Genomic DNA, 19,737 nt, shown 5'->3' with positions numbered 1-19,737 from the left:
GGAATGTGTAACTAATATTCCCTCCTACTAGAAACTGAGCTGTTACGTAAACGAAGTGGAACGGAAGCCCTTGTCTGCCGGAGCTTGACCGTGTGACACCAGGCGGAAGTAAACAAAGGAAAGGCGGAAGTAGCTTTCCTCCTGTGTTGAATCAGCGGCGTGTGTGAGCTGAGTGTGTGAGCCGCGGCAGCAACGATGCCTTCAGTTCAGTATCTGAGAGAGTTCATCAACGAGCGACTAACTGCTGCTGCTGAACAAATATTCTTGGAGTTTGAAAAAACGATCGTCCAGTACGAGGAAGAGATCGACCGTCAGCGCAGACTGCTGGATATCACCTGGAAACCCCAAATCAAGCTGCACACAGCAGGTGAGTCACTCTGATGCTGCCGTGATTCTCATTAACGCCGTTTTAAACGAGGAGTTTGTCCTGTAGCTGCTGTCAGGGTGAGCACAGGGACCCCACACCGAGGCTCAGGAAACCTCAGTGGGCAGACAGTCTGTCTCTCAGCCGGTGAGAGTTGATAACTAGCCCTGTGATACCCGTTATCTCTGATTGGAGTTTAAAGTTTTGGTGAGTCAGCTAGCACACAGACAGTCCGGCTAATGCAGCTTGATTTGTGGTTAAAGCTCTCAGCTGATTTTGTAACGGTGCGTTGTTGTCAGCTGGGTGTAGAGAGCATCTGGCAGACGTTACAGGAGTCTGACTGCTCGGACTACAAGACTTAAACAGTTTCTACCATCAAGCCATACGACGCCTCAACCACAACACTTCAACACACACAGTCCACGGGACGCACTCAGAAGCTGCAGCTTCACAAGTTCTCTGTTTAATCTGCACTGGTCACTCCACTTTATTGATAGTTATATTTTTAAAAAGTGCAATACTGTAACAAGTGCCACAAAAAAACAAAACTTTGTACTGTTCAGTTTGTACTGCTGCTCATCCCTGTGCAGTGTCCCATCTGCCCCCCCCCCATTCCTATTTAAGATTTTCTTTATTTAATCACTAGTGTGTACATATATTTATATATACATACATATATTCAGTCAGTTAACTGGAAATTTCTCTTTTTTTCCTTTACTACATCTTATTAATATTTTGCTCTTTACTATTTTTATTTTATTTGTTTTATTTTTATTTTTTATTTATTTTTTCTTCTACTGTACCATTCTGCTGAGTGACTGTCTTCTGCTCGTCAAATACATTTCATTGCGATGTTGACCCTGTGCTAACTTGCATATGACAAATAAAACTGAAAACTGAAACTGAGCTGTCAGCTGATCACCACCATCTGCTGAGCTGGCATCTCTTCAGTCTTCACAGGAAGGTCAGTGCCAGGGTACTCGATCTGTCCTTCCGGAGGGATCTGTTACGATTTGTAATGGACAGTAGGGGTGGGCGGTATAACCGGTAAACGGTAGAAACAATATAAATTTGGCCAACGGTACAGATTTTGACTATACCGCTCTACCGCATGTTGATGATGTCATCAAGCTGCGCCTGTTTTGGTCGAAAGTAGTGATGGGATTTGCGGCTCTTTTTAGAGAACCGGCTCTTTCGGCTCGGATCATTAAAAAGTGTCACGATGTTTATATGATTAAACTCATGAGTTTAATCATATAAACATCCAAATAAACTAAACTCAAAACACTGGGTCATAAGACCCAGGATCGTGACAAAAAAGAGTCGGATCATTCAGCTCCGAACCGGCTCTTCAGGTTGTTTTGTTGCTTTAATTAATTTATTATTAACAATAATAAATAAGGAATTACTAACGTAAAAAAAAGTGGTTTTATTTATATATGTTTATATATAAATATATGCGGTGGCCCCCAGAGACAAAGCATGCACAAAGTCCAAAGCACATTTCTAGCGTTAACTGAACTTCCAAAACAGCGCTACTAGATCACTTAAATTACACAATGGAAAGCATGTGTGTATTGTTTGTGTATTTATACACAAGCACTCATATAGATTCAAATAATAAAAAAAAAAAAGTTCATTTACCTGTTACTACCACACAACAAATCAATGGTATCAAGCGGTGCGGCTTCATAGCTTACCAAAGCTACATTTTGACAGATTTTTGAGCGCCGTGTAGCACATAAAATCAGTTCAAGGTCAGTAAGCACAACCAGAATTCATACATAAGGCGCACTGTAGATTTTTGAGAAAATGAAAGGATTTTAAGTGTGTAAAATACGTTATACAGAAGAAAATAACATATCGCGATATGTATCGTTACCACGCATGCTTCAAATTATACCGTGATATGGATTTTAGGCCATATCGCCCAGCCCTAATGGACAGAATTTCTCCTCTGATCTTTTAATATATGTATTAGATCTTACTAAAATTATAATTATTACTTTTTCTCATTTTACTGCAGCATTTAAAAATTTCCTTTATATGTGATGCTGATTCCAAGCGTACTCTTCCTGCTAATGTAGAGATCAGGCAAGAGAGCAGTCTGTAGAATTTTAGCCCTGAATGTTAATGTAACCGGAAACAGTGCTTTTATTTTAGAGTATATGCTGAAGGACGCTAATTCAAAACAATCACCACAAGCTTTCCATTTAACATCCACACATTTCATGTTGATTATTCAGTCATTGAACATATATATTATTTATTGCCAGCAGCTTTTCAGCTGTATCTTGCATTTTAACTTCCCTCTCTTACTGCTGTACTTCTGCTGATGTTCCTCTGTTGGTGAGCCTGAGTGAACCGCTGGCAGAGGAGATAAATTGCTTCTTCACCTGCTCCGAAACACCACAACAGCAGCACTCAGCTGCTTCAGCCCTGTTCCCATCCTCACCCTGACCTTCACCTGGTTCCTGCACCGCTCCACTCACTGTACCAGAGCACGATGTCACACAGGTGTTCCAAGCAGTGAACCCCAGGAAGGCTGCCGATCCAGACAGAGTACCTGGCAAGGTGCTAAGAGCATGCACCCACCAGCTCACCCTCATCTTCACAAGAATCTGCAGCCTCTCACTAGATCAGGTAGCCATCCCTTCTTCTACAGAGAAGAAGTCCTGAAGTTGGCAGCATGGTGTTCAGAGAACAACCTGGCACTGAACACCAAGAAAACCAAAGAGGTCATTGTCGACTTCAGGAGCCACAGCACTGACTTAGTCCCCCTTTACATCAACGCAGACTGTGTGGAGAGAGTCCATACCTTCTGGTTTCTCCGAGTCGTCATCTCCACTGACATCTCCTGGACAGACAATATCACAATGGTCATCAAGAAGACCCAACAGCGACTACACTTCCTGAGGGTCCTCAGGAAGTACAAACTGGACTCCAACCTGCTGCTGACCTTCTACCGCTCGTCCATTGAGAGCCTGCTGAGATACTGCATCACAGTATGGTTCGGCAGCTGTACTAAGGCGGACAGAGCGAGGCTTCAGAGTGTAGTTAAGGCAGCACAGAAGATCATTGACTGCCCTCTCGCCTCCCTGATGGACATTTATTCCTCCTCAGCAGAGCAGCAAACATTATCAAGGACAGCTCCCCCCCCTGGCTTTGACCTCTTCAGCCTGCTTCCCTCAGGGCAGCACTACAGGTGCATCAGCACAAAGACCGACTGACTAAAAAACTGTTTCTTTCAAAGAGCCATAACCAGCCTGAACTCACACAAGCACTGACCACACAGTTCCACCCCCCAATTCAAGGACTTCTATACACAGACTACCACTCAACTAACATCACCACTGTGCGACATTTAATTTATGTGCAATAGCCCGCACTGTAAAGATATAACAATAATTTTTTCCAATATTTGTATAATTGCTATTTTTTAATACACACTGTTCATCTGTATTATGACAATAAAAGGCAGTCTTTTCTGTTCTTAATTGTGCAGTAGGGTGTGTATTCTCAGCTGTGGCCTTTCTCCTTCTAATAATCTTGATGCGACTTTCTCACTTCACAACTGACTGTGAGGATTCCAACATCAACACTCATTCTCCAATATTTTTAACAGCTGACAGCAGCGATCATCAGCAGTGACTAGAAGAGGACATTTTTTTATGGATTTCTTTACTGACTCACACTGTGGAGCCTTATTACAATCGATATTTTAATATGCGTTTTTCTTCTCTCCTTTCATCCTTGCAGACCTCCAACAGCAACACATTTTTAAGGAAGAGGAGGATCTCACTAATCAGGCACTCCAGCTGAGTGTGGAGCAGGAGGAACCAGAACTTCCACAGATTAAAGAGGAACAGGAGGAACTGTGCAGCAGTCAGGATGGAGAGCAGCTGGGACTGAAGGAGGAGACGGATACCTTTATGGTGACTGCTGCTGAGGAAGGAGAGCACAGTGAACCAGACAGAGAGAGGCCACTCCCTCACAGCTGTCCTGAAACTCACACCCAGGATCAGGAAGGAAGCAAGAAAGTAGATCCAGGATCAACTGGAAATACGAACAGAAGAGCCAGTAACAATGCTGAAGACTGTCCCATTTCAGGTAGTCAATGTAAAACTGAAACAGGTAAAAAGTCTTTAAAATGTGATATTTGTGGAAAAAGCTTTAAGAAAAGGTCCCAAATAAAAGAGCATTACAGAATCCACACTGGTGAGAAGCCACATTCTTGTAAAATATGTCAGAGAGGTTTTTCTCATAGGAGCAATTTGGTGCGCCACATGAGAATCCACACGAAAGAGAAGTTACATTCCTGCCAGACATGTGGAAAAACCTTCAGTCAGAACAGTCATCTGCTGGTCCACATGAGAATCCACACAGGTGAGAAGCCGTATCCTTGTGAAACCTGTGGGAAAAAGTTCACATGTAGTACGCATTTGACAGCGCACTTAAGAACGCACACAGGTGAGAAACCCTTTCATTGTAAAAGATGTGGGAAAATGTTCTCACGAAGCAGTAATTTGCTGGAGCACATGAGAACACACACAGGTGAGAAGCCGTATCTTTGTAACACATGCGGGAAAAAGTTCACATGTAGTAGTCATTTGTTAGTTCACATAAGAACTCACACAGGTGAGAAACCATATATTTGTAAAATCTGTGGGAAAATGTTCACACGTAATAGTGTTTTGTTGCGACACATGAAAACTCACACAGATGAGACCCCATAGTCTTGAAATTTTTCTAGAGAAGACATCCAAAGCGACTCCAAACTAGGAAAAAAAGAGATTCATGGTTAGTGTTATTACTATTCAAGGTTTATTAGAGTGCACTCCAACTGTGATCATGTGAGTTTTGTTCCATCTGTGTCACACTTCACTGCCATCATGAGGATGAAAGAAAACTCCAAATGGAAAACATAATGAATATTAAAATGATCTCATTGCCAACTGGATACAATTGATATTGTGAACATTTTTTTCAACCCTCATATGTAACAAAAGCAGAATAAAGATGTCCAGCATGTTGTTGTAAAAGACTCTGTATTTAAAAAAAGAAAAGAAATAAAATGTCTCTGTAATGATGAATGATGTCAGTGTTTTCTTTTTTTCAAGCTGAGGAGTTAAAGGCTTTTTCTCAGAGCATCATTAGTGTTAGTAATCGATACAGCTATCAGTGCCTGTTGTTTTTGTGATGTCATATATTCATTCTAAACATAAAGTCTTTGTAAAGTTGTAATGTAGAAACGACAGATTGACACTGAAGGCTGCAGAGAGCTGTGACTGATCATAAGTGAAAGCGGTCACAGAGGAGAGTTCAGTTCAAACATGTAAGATATGCTTTAATCTCCCAGCTGACCTGCTGCGGGTTAAAGTTTGATATGATGGTACTCTGATCAATGTAAACATGTCGTACTGAACCTGCTTTTTTTTTTACAATAGTGCATATAGCACATTTACACTAGCACTCTAAAGTACATCATGATTGTCCTCCGGTGGCTCAGATTAATGTTTCAATTCAAAACATGAAACTCTTAATTTTTTTTGTGCTTCCACAGCAGCTCTGTCTCTGTCTCTGATCTTTACTGCTTCATTTCTCTGTTGTCTTTGTCATCAGTCCAATGACACAAGAATCAGAGGTTTAACAGTGTGTGGCTCCCTCTAGTGGATGTTGTGGAGTATTCTGTTGTCTTTGCTCCAAAGGTTTTTGTACAGAGTTTTGCTGTTTCCTGTCACTGTGGGCCTCACAGCACAGTAGTACACAGCAGAGTCAGTCACTGCAGCAGAGGAGATCTGAAGAGTCATCAGTGTTTTATCTCCACTCACATTAAACATTATTCCAGGAACTGGATCTGATATTCTGTCTCCTGTTCCAAAGTGAGAGATCAGGAACTCTGGTGGTTTTCCAGGATATTGTCGATACCAGAAGAAGTAATCAGTTCCAGCAGCAGCTTTGGAGTATTTATAGGACAGAGCAACAGCGCTGGCTTCTAAAGTAAATTCTTTTTCTTTGGTTGGAGTGAGTTCTTCACATCTGATAACTGAAGAAAAAGGAATATCTGTTATTAATCAGTTACACAAAATTTACAGTAATCATTGAATTGAACATAGTTTCCTGTGTAGGTGAGCAGACCTGTGAGAGTGAGAAGAATCAGAGGAAACACACAGTGATGTAATGACAGCATGTTGAGGAACATAAAGTTTGTTTTGTGTTGAACTCTGTTGAATGTGGAGGTTTTTCTCTCTTCTATAGTTCAGTAACAGCTCAGCTCCTCCCTGAATCTCTGCTCCTCCTCTCTGCTCTGTGTTTGCTGTGTTGCTCAAAGACAGTAATTAGTTCAGGACATGATTTAGTTACATAAAGGTAATAAATAAGTGTGTAATTAATAAATATTGTAAGTAAATTTATTCTAAAATGTTTTGGCTTTGAAATCTGATCAGAGGAAGACGTGTGTCACAAATGATCTCTGTTGTGTTATGCATTGAGCAACAGTAGCGTTTGGCCATGACCCTGTCTTTGGCGTATCTTCTCCGGTAATGTTGTGAACAAATGTTTCAGCAGGAATAAAAGAGGAAGCTCATGTACATGCTCGTGCCTTTGGAAACTTTCATCTTTGTGAGCATTAATATGTTCAGTTAGAACGTGGATAAGTCTTTGACACCACCTTTTAGGTCATGTAATGTAATGTGCATGTTTTTAAAGTAGGTTAATTATTAAGTCTGGCATTGACGTGTGTATTAGCGAGGAATTTCTTTTTCATACAAAAGAAAAAAGCCTTAAGAAGGAAAAGGTTTATAAAGAGCTTCAGTAAAATGAAGAAAAACAAGACTTGCTCCATTTATCAGCTTCAGCTTCCTGCTTCTCATAAAGCACTTTTCTACTTGAGCGCTCAGAGTGCTTCATACAACAGCCTCATTCACCCTTTCACACACATTTATACTCAGAGCAATTTCAGGTTAATCAAAGCCTCCCGTAAACATCTGTTTTCTAGTTGTAATCTGCTGAATGAATCATCTGCAAGAGCTAAAATCATCTATTAAAATATTCTTAATATTCTGTGAGCAAACAAAACGGAGAAAGATGAGTGTTTGGTTTGAAACAGGAATGTTCCCACGGCTGTGTTTCTTCCAGCTCTGCTGCTCTGCTGCTGCATGACAGGCTTCACCTGAGCTGAACACTGTGATTACAAGACTCAGGAGGAGACTCGTGACGTTATTGTAGCTGCTAAAGTTCACTGTCACAGCTGTGGCTCATTCTCTCAGAGTCTACAGAGGTTTAACAGTGTGTGGCTCCCTCTAGTGGATGTTGTGGAGTATTCTGTTGTCTTTGCTCCAAAGGTTTTTGTACAGAGTTTTGCTGTTTCCTGTCACTGTGGGCCTCACAGCACAGTAGTACACAGCAGAGTCTGTCACTGCAGCAGAGGAGATCTGAAGGTTCAGACCATTTCTGTCATCGACCATTCTGACAGAAAGTTTGGAATTTGTTGTGTTTTGTGTTCCCAAGTTAAAGGTCAGGAACTCTGGTGGTTTTCCAGGATATTGTCGATACCAGTAGAACTGATCACCTCCAGCTGCTTGTCTGGAGTATCTGTAGGACAGAGTAGCTGTGCTGCCTTCCAAACTGGACTCTTCAGCTTTGCTGGCAGTGAGTTGTTGACAGCTGACACCTAAAGAAACAGAAATCTGTAAATATTTTACAAAGAAATCGTGAATAATAATTAAAATATTAGGATGAAGTTTTTTCACATGTACCTGTTAGAATCATGATGATTAACAGAGAAGTTTCATAACAGCCCAACAACAACATGTTGGACTGAATCTTCTGTGTTGAATGTGGAGGTTTCTCTGTCTCGTCTGCTCTTCAGTCGCAGCTCAGCTCCTCCCTGAATCTGTGTCTCCTCTGGTTTTTATTTCCTGATCAAATCTTGTCACCATGAGACTTTTCTGTGTTCTAACACTCACCTATGCAGTGAGAGAAAAGTACAAACAGGTAAAGGAACATGTTTCAGGTGCTGAAGTCACACAGCAGATGAACAAAGTTCAGCAGAATGAAAAGACTAAGCAGCCTCTCTGCTGCACAGCCTTCTCCTCAATATCAGGCTGTAGTTCTGCACAGAGAGACCATCTCATTGGCTGAGTTCAGCATCAGTGGGTGGAGCCAGACAGAAACCTGTTTAGGGTCTTTATGAACAGCGAAACATCTGCTGGTGTTAAAAGAAACTAAAGAGGTGCAGTTACAAGTACAAGTACATCCAGACAGTGACTTTTACGGCTGGCTTCTCCACATCAGTGTCTGCACAAGTTTCCCGTTCAGACTGTAAAGTTTGGGGAGGAGAGGATTCCCTGGAATCATCAGTGACAGTGAATTCACTGATAACTACACAATTATTTGACAGCAGGGAAAAAAGCATATCTGAACCTGTGTTTATGTTCGGCTGTGATAGTTGTAGCAGTCAGACAGTGAGTGAGAGAGACAATCTGCTGTGTACTTAGAAGCCATTCTTTCTGCTTCTGTTCTGATTCTGAGGTAATTTGGGTTGAACCCAGGACTGTATCGGCGTTGGCTGAATAGCAGTGGTGTTCACCTTGCGGTGTCGGTCAGAACACACAGGACGCACAAATAAGGTTATTCCGTCTTTACTGTGATTCTGTAGCTTAACAGCGCAGCACAGCAGCACAGTAATGCAACCGCAGGCTTTCAGAGGATGTACAAGAACTCGTAGGTGGGGGGCTGTTAGCTAACAAGAGCAGAACATATACAAAATACTGAATATAACAAACATTTAAGTCATGAATTAAGATTCATGAGCTTTCTTCCAGTCTGACCAGAACTACAAATGGAAAGTCCGATATGAAGATCTCCATGCACTACTCAGAAAACCTTACAGTCCATGACATTAATTGCCAATACACCCAACAACACAAAACAGCCAATCAACCAAAGCGGTTGCCCCATGATCGTAAGGTCAGGGGTTCGAATCCCCTGAACGGCTACCCTGAGGTACCCCTGAGCAAGGTACCATCTCCACACAGTGCTCCCCGGGCGCTGCACTGGTGTCTGCCCACTGCTTCACTGAGTGAATTTCCCCACGGGGATCAATGCAAAGTGTGCATTATTATTATTGTGTACAACATTAGCAGCATGAACTAGCCACACAGGTGAACAGGCCAATACACATTGCACTTCTACATCCACTAAATGCCTAAAAGACTAAAGCTGTCCTTTCCAGGCAGGGCTCCACGTCCACTCAGTTCTTTAGCAACGCGCACGACTCACACTGTGTGTCGACATCCCCCGCTGAGTCAGTCCGCTCAAACTCTGATCCCTGGAACATGTGTTCAATAGTGCACCTGTGCCCTCTCGCCACAAGGGGGCTCCCACACACAGTTGACAGCCTTTCCAACACAGAGGACAGATTCTGTAAAATATCGGCTGCACATGATCTTGGGTCTGATTATTGTAGGGTCTACCTCACAATATAAAGCACCTTGAGGGGACTGTTGTTGGAATTTGGTGCGATTAATAATGTTTGAACTTTTAAGGTTGTTCAACATTCGTAGTTCTGTTTTGCATTTTGGAACATTTAGTTGTTTATTATAATGCAGTCTTAAGCCTTTACATGACATATTTTGACTTTGTGTATCTGTGTTGGTAGGCAGGTTGGACTCAAATATATGATTTGTAAAGTTCATTGGAGGCGTATAGTGCTCCAGGGACTCCAGGGAGGAAAGGAGTCCACACAACACTCTCTCAACTCAGGGTTTGTCTTACCACACACCTGGGAAGATCAAAACCAGGAGTCTACACAGAAGAAACACACAGCAAGTATCTTGAAGCATCAGAAGCAGCACAAACACTGAGCAGGAGGAGCCAGGGCTTCACTAATTCAACAGTCCAGTGAAGAATGACACAAACAACAACAAAGGAACACAAACAACAACAAAGGAACACAAACAACAACAAAGGAACACAGACAGAGGAGAGAGAGAAAACTAAAGTCCAGAGACAGACAGCAAACAAACCGAGAAATCAGCCGGAGACGACAGAGACCATCACATTTGGCTTTTAATTCAATGTAGGTTTAATACGTTTTTAGATTGAGTTGAATCATTTCAGTTTAGTTTGCAATGTTTAAGAATATTTATTTTTAACTGTCATTGTCTGTTTTAGTCTTTATTAATTATTATTGCCTGGATGGCAAACGTCACATAAAGCCTCATAAAGCCTCATAAAGCCTCATAAAGCACATTCTGAACGTTTTGATCAAGTTCACAAATATTGAAACTACGGGGATTTCCACCGTTAATCTTTCTTTTTTCCAAGTTCACAAAATAATTTCAGGTCTAGTTTTTATTTTTGTTTTAGTTAACCAAAAGGCTTTTCACATGCAGATTATATTAGTTCACTATAATAACCGTGATATATACACAGTAAAGGTGTTCCTCAAAAATGCACTGTAAGTGTAAGAAGTGGACACGAGTGATGACGAGCAGGTCCAGATGCTTCTAAACACGGAAAGAAAGAAAGGAACATTTTGGCTTCATCTCAGGAGAAAGTAGCGCTGACTGAACTGGTTGTTGCTACTGCAGTGGTCTGAATGCTCCCATCTGTTAATCTACAGCAAAAATCATGACATTTCAAACGTGATCCAAATAAATTAGTTAATCCTGTGAAATTACACTGTCAGAGTGAGGGGCTGCATTAAAATAGGTGACTCTGAAAAATATTTGTAACACAAAGTATTTGCAGTAATGTTGTTCACCTGGTTCAGAGTTTAATTTGTTCCCTTTCCGATCGTGTCCTCTCGTGTCAGCTCCCCTAGTTAAAGGTTCTGACGTCCTGACGGTTGCTGGTCTAGTTTTACCTTCTGTCTCATTGCTTCTGATGATCCTCACCTGCGTCTTGTTACACTCTTGTTTCTCCTGATGCCTCTGACCCTCGGGTGTTTAAATAGTGCTGTTTATTCCTCAGTGTCTGTGTCAGTCTATGTTGACCTACCATCATGTGTTCCCTGGTTGACTGGAGATGAGTTTTCTGGAGTTCGTCTGTTGCTGCCTTCTTAGTCAGCAGTCTTATTGCACCGGTCACCCAGGTCACCACCATCACCGCTGCCACCCAGCATTCAAGCTGTGACGCTGGTGCCCAGCTTGTAAGAGCTCCTGTTATTCGGCATTCCAGACAGTTCCATGAATGAACCAGCTTCATCATTGGTGTGGTTGTGGTGGGAGGATGAGGAGCCATGCTCCCTCTTCCAGGAGGAAGAGTGTTCTTGTCACCGGTTCTCCCCGTGGTTCAGTCCAGATGAAGCCAGTGAATGTTGTGCCTGTTTACCCAGACTAGCTCAGTTAGGCACAACGAGAGCAGGCAAACCCTGAGAGTTTCCTGACCCCAGGCAACCAGCGCAGTGTCCGCAGCCTATCAATAAACACTGTTCCAGGTTTATGTAGACGACTTAGCTGCTGCTCCTCTCATTCAGTATTATTAAAGTGAAATTCTGTAGTCTGCATTTCATGTTGTGCAGCCTCATTTAACTACAGTTGGTGCTACAAGTTGTTGTATAAACTTCCTGAGATTAAAACCACTCGTGGCTCTGATCATGTTAATGACTATTACATATCTGGACTTCATATGATTGCTGGGTTTCTCTCTGCGTGTAATATTGTAGGGTCGACCTTACAATATAAAGCACCTTGAGGCGGCTGTTGTTGTGATTTGGTGCTGTGTAAATAAAGTTGAATTCAATTTAAACATCATGATGAATTTCTCATCTAAAGCTCTCATTGAAAGTCTCCAGGTGAGGAAAAACGTGGTTGTTGTATCAGTGACTTTAAAATACTCGAAGCAGAAGAAACACACTTCACACAAAGCACATCAGTAAAGAAAACTGAAGATCAATATATATTTAGTCTCTATCACACAAAGAACATTGTTCAAGCAGGAATTTCTCTTTCTGATCAGCAGTGCAAAATATTTTCTCAGCCCCATGTCAGAAGGGCTTTGGTGCAGAGGTCAGCACCGTCACCTCACAGCAACAAAGTCCCGAGTCCAGCTTCACCTTCATGTGTGGAGTTTGTATGTTCTCAGCTTGTTTGTTTGGATTCTCTCTGGGTGCTCCAGCTTCCTCTCACAGTCCAAAGACATGCAGTTAGTGGAATGAAGTTAATGTCAGCCCTGTCTCAGATTGGTGACCTGTCCAGCTTGGACCCTGGCTCACACTCTACGGTTGCTGGAAGCTTCAATCTTCAACGGATTGAAATTAAGAAGGAATCATTTAGAGGAGTTTAAAACATTAAATCATTGAATCCATGAATCTGAAAGTGTTTTTGAGTGCAAGATGCAGACTGAAAGGTCTATTTAGCAGTGCTTCTCAGAGTTTTATACTGAACTAAGCACAGACTGACTGAAGAATTATGAAACCAAGCTTCAAATCCAGGATAGAGGTTGTTTGCTGTGCCGGCAGGACGGTCCACATACACTGCTACTCTGTTGGAGGAGAGCAGTGCACATGGACCGGCTTCATTATTCTCACTGAAGAATTATGAGACCAGACTCCAAATCCAGGATACAGAGGTTCAGTGAATGTGGTGTTGAAGGTGTGGAGGTGGATCAGAGAGTCCAAGAAGATATTGTAGAAGGACAGCGTGCCGGCAGGATGGTCCACATACACTGCTACTCTGTTGGAGACAACGTCTTTGGGGATGAAGGTTTCTGTGTTATTGTGCAAGACAGAGTAAGAGTAAGAGCAGTCCAGGCTCCAGGACTGACTGTTCAGTCCAAACAAGCAGTCATCACTGTGTCCTCTCCGTTTGATTCCTTTGTAGCTCACTGCTATAGAAACATATCCACTCCACTCAACCTCCCAGTAACAAGGACCAGTCAGCCCGTCTGTGCACAGCAGCTGAGGGCGGTCAAATCTCTCTGGATGATCAGGATATGGCTGCTGTGCATTCAAACGCATCACCTCTCTGTTGCTGTCAGACAGCTGGATCCATTTGTATACTGTGTTTGGGTCGATTGTGAGTTGATAGGAATCTGATAGAGAGAACAAATAAATCCAGCTGCAGTTATTGATCGATCATCTATTCGTTGATCGGCTCTTTGATGGTGACTCCTGATATCAGAGATATGAATGAGCGACACAGTAGTTTAAAGACGGTTGGATTTGTTTCCAAGAATCATCATAAAATCAAACGTACACTTCTTCAGATCCGAGCTCACCCGTCGGACGCCATCAGGCTCCACCCTGCAGGGAGAGGAGGGGTCAAACCAGCACAGTCGTTGGCAACATGCTAACATGGACATCATCACTCATACTGTCACAGAGGGAAGACTTCATGTAGCTCTTACATCTGCATAAAACAAACAGGCTGAGTGAAGGGATCTGTTCATACCTGTTTAGAGACTCCTTTCCTGCAGACCACTGCTTCACTTCTTCAGGTGCATCTTGAATCAGAATTGCTCTTTTAAAATCAAATATTACAATTTTCACAACACCTACATGTTTTGTTTTTTTGAATGAAACAGAACAAAAGTAGGAAGTCAAAGTGTTTTTTCCTCATATATCAGTTGAGTGGAAGCAGTAAAGCCACCAAGAGACTTTGATGTGCTGACATTCGTCCTCTGCTTGTCATGGTCATTTTTAGTCTACATAAACTACTGAAGAAGATTGATGGATTCAACGCATCCATCAGAATATAAATATGTGTGCATGTTAGATAGAAAGCTCTTATATAGAAAAGGTGAATGAGGCACGTTGTGTTGAGTTAAATAAGAACCAGTCCATTTACCGTTTATTCGATCTAAGCAGCTTTGGAAGACGGCGACTGGACCTCATGAAGCTTTTTGAAGAGGTTTCTCCTTTGGTGTTTAAACTCTAGTGGGAGTTGTCCACTTAAGAGGATCATAGGCACACTATTGATCATGTGCCTCATCACAAGATCCAAGTTATAAAAAAAGGTGTGGGTCATTATCAGCAGAGCTTTTGGATGAAACTATGGTGAAACCTTGCCTCACTCTATCATGTGACCCATTGAGACGCAAGATGTGAGTAGGGGTTGAGGTGCCTGGGAAGACTCAACATAACTGGAGCACGGATGGTACAGTTGTTGACAGCTGGTGTGTCGATCAGGTGAACTTCACAAACACAATGAAACACTGTGAGCCATGCACCGGCTTCCTCAGAGCCTGGACCTCAATATTGAAGCCCTGTGGGATCATGGAGGACTCTCATATGGACTGATGCCACACAGAACTGTCCACGGGGAAATTACAGTTTTTCTCAGTCGCTTTGGTGCGTTCCTCAGAACACCATTAACATTTGCACAGCAGTTAGTGCATTTCCCAAAACAATTAGTGCAAACTGCAAAACCTAGTGGATAGCCTGCAAAAGCACGTCACATGCACAGAATTGATTATCCATACCTCAAAAGCAAGTATCCATGTCAATGAAACTGTCAGTGCCATCAAAATGAAAAGTCTTGACACCATCTTTATGAACAAGATAGTCAAATGGCATTGTCATGTTTCCACTATGACAGTTTATAATTTCAGTGTTTCCCATTGCAAAAACAATTGGTGACACCTGAAAATGCTGACGACAGCACTATGGCCTACCTGTACAGCCATCTGAAATGTGCAGTAAAGTCACTGTAGATGTTATGGGAGTCTTGGGAGTAACTGAGACACTGAATACGTACGTTTCACATTTCCATTGTGTAGAAGTGTTTGTAATCCTACAGAATTGTGCAAAAGAAAAATATGCTACAGTCACCTGTTCACTGTAGAATACATGTAAACATAAAATCACCCATTTGGTAGAGCTGTGCACTAATGTGAACAATAAACAGCACATGTAACAGTACAGTAAATCATTCTGGCACATCCAGACGTTCCTGTCTGTCTGGCCACATATTTTCATCTACATCACAACAGATGTTATCCCTCGCAATGCAGCGAGGAAAGTATCTCCTGGAGTGGCGAATCCATCCTCTGCAGGACCCTGCTGTGATGTCGTCACATGCTGCATCCATGGCTGCTAGCAGGGCCATTTGCTCATGTGGATTTCATTTGTCTTGAGTACTCTGTCAATTGTTGAAATTGGAACAGATTCAATATTGCCAAATACCGTGTAATTCTCTATGACAGCGCTTTGTATGTCTCTCAGCTTTATTGCATTGTTTGCAATGACCATTGCACAAATGGCTTCTTCTTGCTGTGGGGTAAAAAGGGGCCCTCTTCCGCCTCCGCGAGGTTGTCTTACAATCCTATGTGGTGCAGAGTGAACTTTTTGTGAAATTGCAAATACAGTACAGTAACATGTGATGTGTCTGAGATGGCACAGTACAGTACAGTGTATTACTGTTTGCATACTTGTTTTCCCTACGGAATGTTTGAATGATTGAACTGACAGTAGTTCTTCCAATATTGGGTTGCACCCTTCGACCAGCCTCCTCCATGGTGAGGCTGTGATTGACAACATGGTCCACAATTGTAGCCCTTATTTCATTGGGAATCCGCCTATATCTGCCTCTTCTCCCTCTTCCCCTTCCCCTTCCTCCCCGCATCTTCACCCCTCTTCCACGGTGCTGACATTCCATTTTGTGTCACAGAAGTGTAGAAATGGTACACACTAGCTCCTGCGCAGTTTATATATGCTTGCCAACTGGGGATTCACAGGATTCATCCATAATTGACAGTGAACAAGTTGTTTGTCATTGGTTACAACTAAACTTTCACACGCCTCCTCATGAGTGACAGCTGTAATTCACCCGAGATCAATTGTTCAATTTCGGAGACATTTCCAGGAACAATGATACAGAAAGGTATAGGATTTGCTTGACAGATGGCCAATATTTGGCATGTGATAACTAGTTCAACAATTTTGTGTGTGATGACTCAAGCAATGGATGTATGACTATTAGTTTTATTGGGAACGACTATTCAGCATCCATAGGTATGATTACTTTTGACTGACATGACATAAGCAAATGGAAATGTCAGAAAGCAGCAGGGAAATGTATGGAAGCAACTGATTCATGTCCAAAATCATTTGCAGTTTGTTCAGAGAGAGGAGAAATTGCTACTATGATGTGCACAAATGACTGAGTGTTGTGGAGGTTGAACTAATAGTTATGAGAATTTCAATTCTGATCTGAGAAACGCACCAAAGCGACTGAGAAAAACTGTAATGTTGTGGGATGCTTTTCTGTTTTGTTCATCATCATCATCATCATTGCTCTTTAGTTCCATCAGTCGCTCATCGATGTGAATAAACCAGACTGAACATTTCATGCAGTCTCGTGTGTCCTGTCATCCCAAAACAACACAATATCTTAAAGTCACATCAAAAACCTGTAACACTCACTTTGAAACACGTAGAAGCGCTTTGTCAGAGTGTCTCTCTCTTTGGTTGGCATCTGCTCAGATGGGAATTCTTCAAAGCTTTGCATGACCTGTTGGTTAGACTGCACTTAACATGATTCCACAGATAGATAGATAGATAGATAGATAGATAGATAGATAGATAGATAGATAGATAGATAGATAGATAGATAGATAGATAGATAGATAGATAGATAGATAGATAGATAGATAGATAGATAGATAGATAGATAGATAGATAGATAGATAGATAGATAGATAGATAGATAGATAGATAGATAGATAGATAGATAGATAGATAGATAGATAGATAGCCTCTTGTCGTATGTATTTGTGTATTCCATATATTCCACTTGCCAAACTTACCGTTCTGAATATTTCCTCAATGTCATCTCTAAGGCAGTGCTTTTTGACAGCCTCACAGATGTGTTGGATGAAGGCAGAACCGTATGTTTCATGAGTGTATGAACCTGTGTCTGCAAGCAAACAGAACCAGATCATATCTGTAGTTAGGCGGTGTTTGATTGTTCTAAATGTTACTTATTGGAGGGTGGTGCACTTACAAGTGGTGCTGGAATGAAAAATGATGAAATCCTTTTCATTGTGTGTCCGAGGACCTTTGACAGAGTTCACTGACAGAGATTCGATGTCGTCTGTGGGCACAAATTGTGTCCTATCAAGTAAATCCACCGATTCCTCCCCCACTGAAACAAACACACAGACTTACTGAAACGTGTCGATCTTTTACCTTTTCAAATGAACAAATATTAACAGTAAATTCATTGAAGATTCATTCATGCTGTTTGTTGGGTGTGTGAGGACAGATGAGAATCACCTCCTCTGCAGGCGTGAATAATGACGATCTTTGGTTTGTCCTTCAGTGCAGGACAGTTCTTTGAGTTTAAGTGCTGAAAGATTTGGTCAATTTCAAACTCCTCAGTTCCCGTGCCTCCATAACACACCAAAGTCACAAACACGCTGTCTGTGAGGGCCAGTTTTGGGTGTTCAGAAAATTCTTTCAGAGGTTTATCGATCATCTGTGAGAAGAAATCCGTCACTGGATCATTTAACCAGTTTGTAAAACTGGGTGCAAGTGAAGAAACATTTTCTGCTTTTAAAAGTTACCTTTGCAGTGATGTCCCCACATCTCACTACCTCATATCCAAGAGTTTGAAGTAGACTTTGCATGACTTTCTCATCTTTCGCAGCTCTACATTTGTATAAACTTGTATTAAACGTTTCAATGTTGATCAGCAGGGCGATGCGATTTGACTGTGATTGTTGAGTCACTGGGTAAATCTGAGAGACCAAACAGAAACTCTTCAGATTATTTTAACACAAGCTGATTTTTTTATGCAGTCATTTGCAGTAATTATTATTATTATTGGTTTGGAAGTTACTACAAGAGGCTAAGATCAAACAATCAACATATCTCATATGAATCATACAGTAACATACTTTTTTACCCTGACTGTCTGTCCACGTCTCCATCTCTGACCTAGAAAGAAATCAGAGGACATGTTGAGCTGGAGGGACAGAATGTGTCACATCACATCAGCTCTTGGGATTTTCACTGTGCATCACATCATCTCTGCTTCTTGTGGATTATTCAGGACTGATTTTTAAAAATATTAATGAGAAAATGTATTGCTGATACTGATTAATAGATAATAAGACTTGAGCCTAATAAACCTGAAGACTATTGAATGTAGACACACAGGATCCTAATCAGGCATCAAAGTGAGATTTGGCAGGTGGGGAAACTCTAAGCCCAGGTGCAGTGGGGCAGCGTGGGGGACTTGGAAATGAGACCCTGTACTGGAAGCTCCACTCAGGTTTTCTTTGTATCCAGGTTGTGATCAGCTGAAGCTGCTCTTTGTGGATTTAGCCGACCGAATTCAGATGTTACATATTTCCAGCTTCCAGCCACTACGAAAACCCGCAAAACCTAGAATTTGGTGAATTAACTCAAACAGCACCTCACAGTTAAACAATCTCTGATTAAATGTATGCAAACAGCTCAGCTACTCTTCACCAGTCCAAGTTTACCCCTCTCAGCTTTACCACAGTACTGCAAACTTAACACTTTCACTGACATAAAATCTGAATAATGTCATTTCTGTCCCAAGATGTTTCACAATAAGAACACAAAATAATCATGTTCCTCTCATGTCTTCTTTCTTTGCAACATCCTCCATCTCTGATGTGACAGATGAAAGAAAAACCTTCTTCAACGTAAAACAGAAACAACATCTGCTGCTGCTGCTAAGACAAATGAGAAATGAAGAATCAGAGACTTACAGCAGAGATGCTGAGTCCTGGTTGTCCTCTGATTAAAGAGCTCAGACTGCTCAGAAAAGAAGGACTCAACTGTACCTGCACTGGAAACACCTGCTGACTGACTGGATGCTCTTTTATACTGAGCTGGAATCTAGTTAGAATTGTTCTTCTTCATGATAACGTGAAGGCTGAGTTCTTTGGACCAAACTGGTTTTGCTTTGGCTGTTTGGGAGGTTTCCAGTTTCCTGAAAAGAAACTCACCGAACTGGTTTCACAATATGCCAGAACAAACACAGGAATGAGGCTCGCTTTCCTTTACACAGGTGATACGTTTGCTTCTTCACTGATTAACTCATGGACATGTTTAGAGATAATTCAGGAACTACTTGATGTAATGTTCCTCCACGAATCTCCACCTTATCATGGTGGAGGGATATGGTGCCAAATGATACCAGGAGCTCTGTTTTCAATGGTAATTTGCCCCTGGCAGGGTCCCTATATGCACACTGGTCCTGAGAGAGGGGTAAGACTAAGAATGAATCAGAAGACATCCATGCTGCATTGACCAGTGGACCATGTCTGGGTACGTGGGATGGGGTTTCTGAGGCTCTAAGCTGGACCAGGCCCAGGGGAGGGGCTCCACAGAGAGTGTGGGTTAGGTGGCAGCCAAAGTTGGAGGCCCTGGCGATAACCAGGGTGGATACATC

At 41.9% G+C, this 19,737-nt stretch overlaps 2 protein-coding genes and 1 long non-coding RNA gene across 3 annotated transcripts; 1 reads left to right on the top strand and 2 right to left on the bottom strand.

Moving 5' to 3' along the window:
* The first annotated feature begins 99 nt into the window (after nucleotides 1–99).
* On the top strand, nucleotides 100–5,114 carry LOC146552804 (uncharacterized). The gene is made up of 2 exons (XM_085254349.1): nucleotides 100–367; nucleotides 4,124–5,114. Exons 1-2 carry the CDS (start codon nucleotides 196–198, stop codon nucleotides 5,098–5,100), a joined length of 1,149 nt encoding a protein of 382 aa, XP_085110475.1. The 5' UTR covers nucleotides 100–195; the 3' UTR covers nucleotides 5,101–5,114.
* A 2,786-nt stretch (nucleotides 5,115–7,900) lies between these two features.
* LOC146552803 (uncharacterized) lies at nucleotides 7,901–11,201 on the bottom strand. The gene is made up of 3 exons (XR_014889485.1): nucleotides 11,133–11,201; nucleotides 8,122–8,331; nucleotides 7,901–8,036 (listed from the first exon to the last, which is right to left on the bottom strand). It is a non-coding gene; the product is annotated as an uncharacterized LOC146552803 (long non-coding RNA).
* A 1,323-nt stretch (nucleotides 11,202–12,524) lies between these two features.
* On the bottom strand, nucleotides 12,525–17,787 carry LOC146552802 (stonustoxin subunit beta-like). The gene is made up of 7 exons (XM_085255058.1): nucleotides 17,586–17,787; nucleotides 17,314–17,454; nucleotides 17,117–17,226; nucleotides 16,734–16,821; nucleotides 13,762–13,813; nucleotides 13,567–13,613; nucleotides 12,525–13,402 (listed from the first exon to the last, which is right to left on the bottom strand). The coding sequence occupies exons 1-7, from the start codon at nucleotides 17,785–17,787 to the stop codon at nucleotides 12,849–12,851; spliced, it is 1,194 nt and encodes a 397-aa protein (XP_085111184.1). The 3' UTR covers nucleotides 12,525–12,848.
* Nucleotides 17,788–19,737: the final 1,950 nt, after the last annotated feature.

This window comes from Mchenga conophoros, linkage group LG18 (assembly GCF_057382185.1).
Source record: "Mchenga conophoros isolate Kocher_MC1m ecotype Shallow Benthic linkage group LG18, M_conophoros_male_GT1.1, whole genome shotgun sequence".
Taxonomy (NCBI): Eukaryota; Metazoa; Chordata; class Actinopteri; order Cichliformes; family Cichlidae; genus Mchenga; species Mchenga conophoros.
The sequence above is the reverse complement of the archived record's forward strand: the minus strand, read 5'-3'. Positions and strand labels throughout refer to the sequence as shown.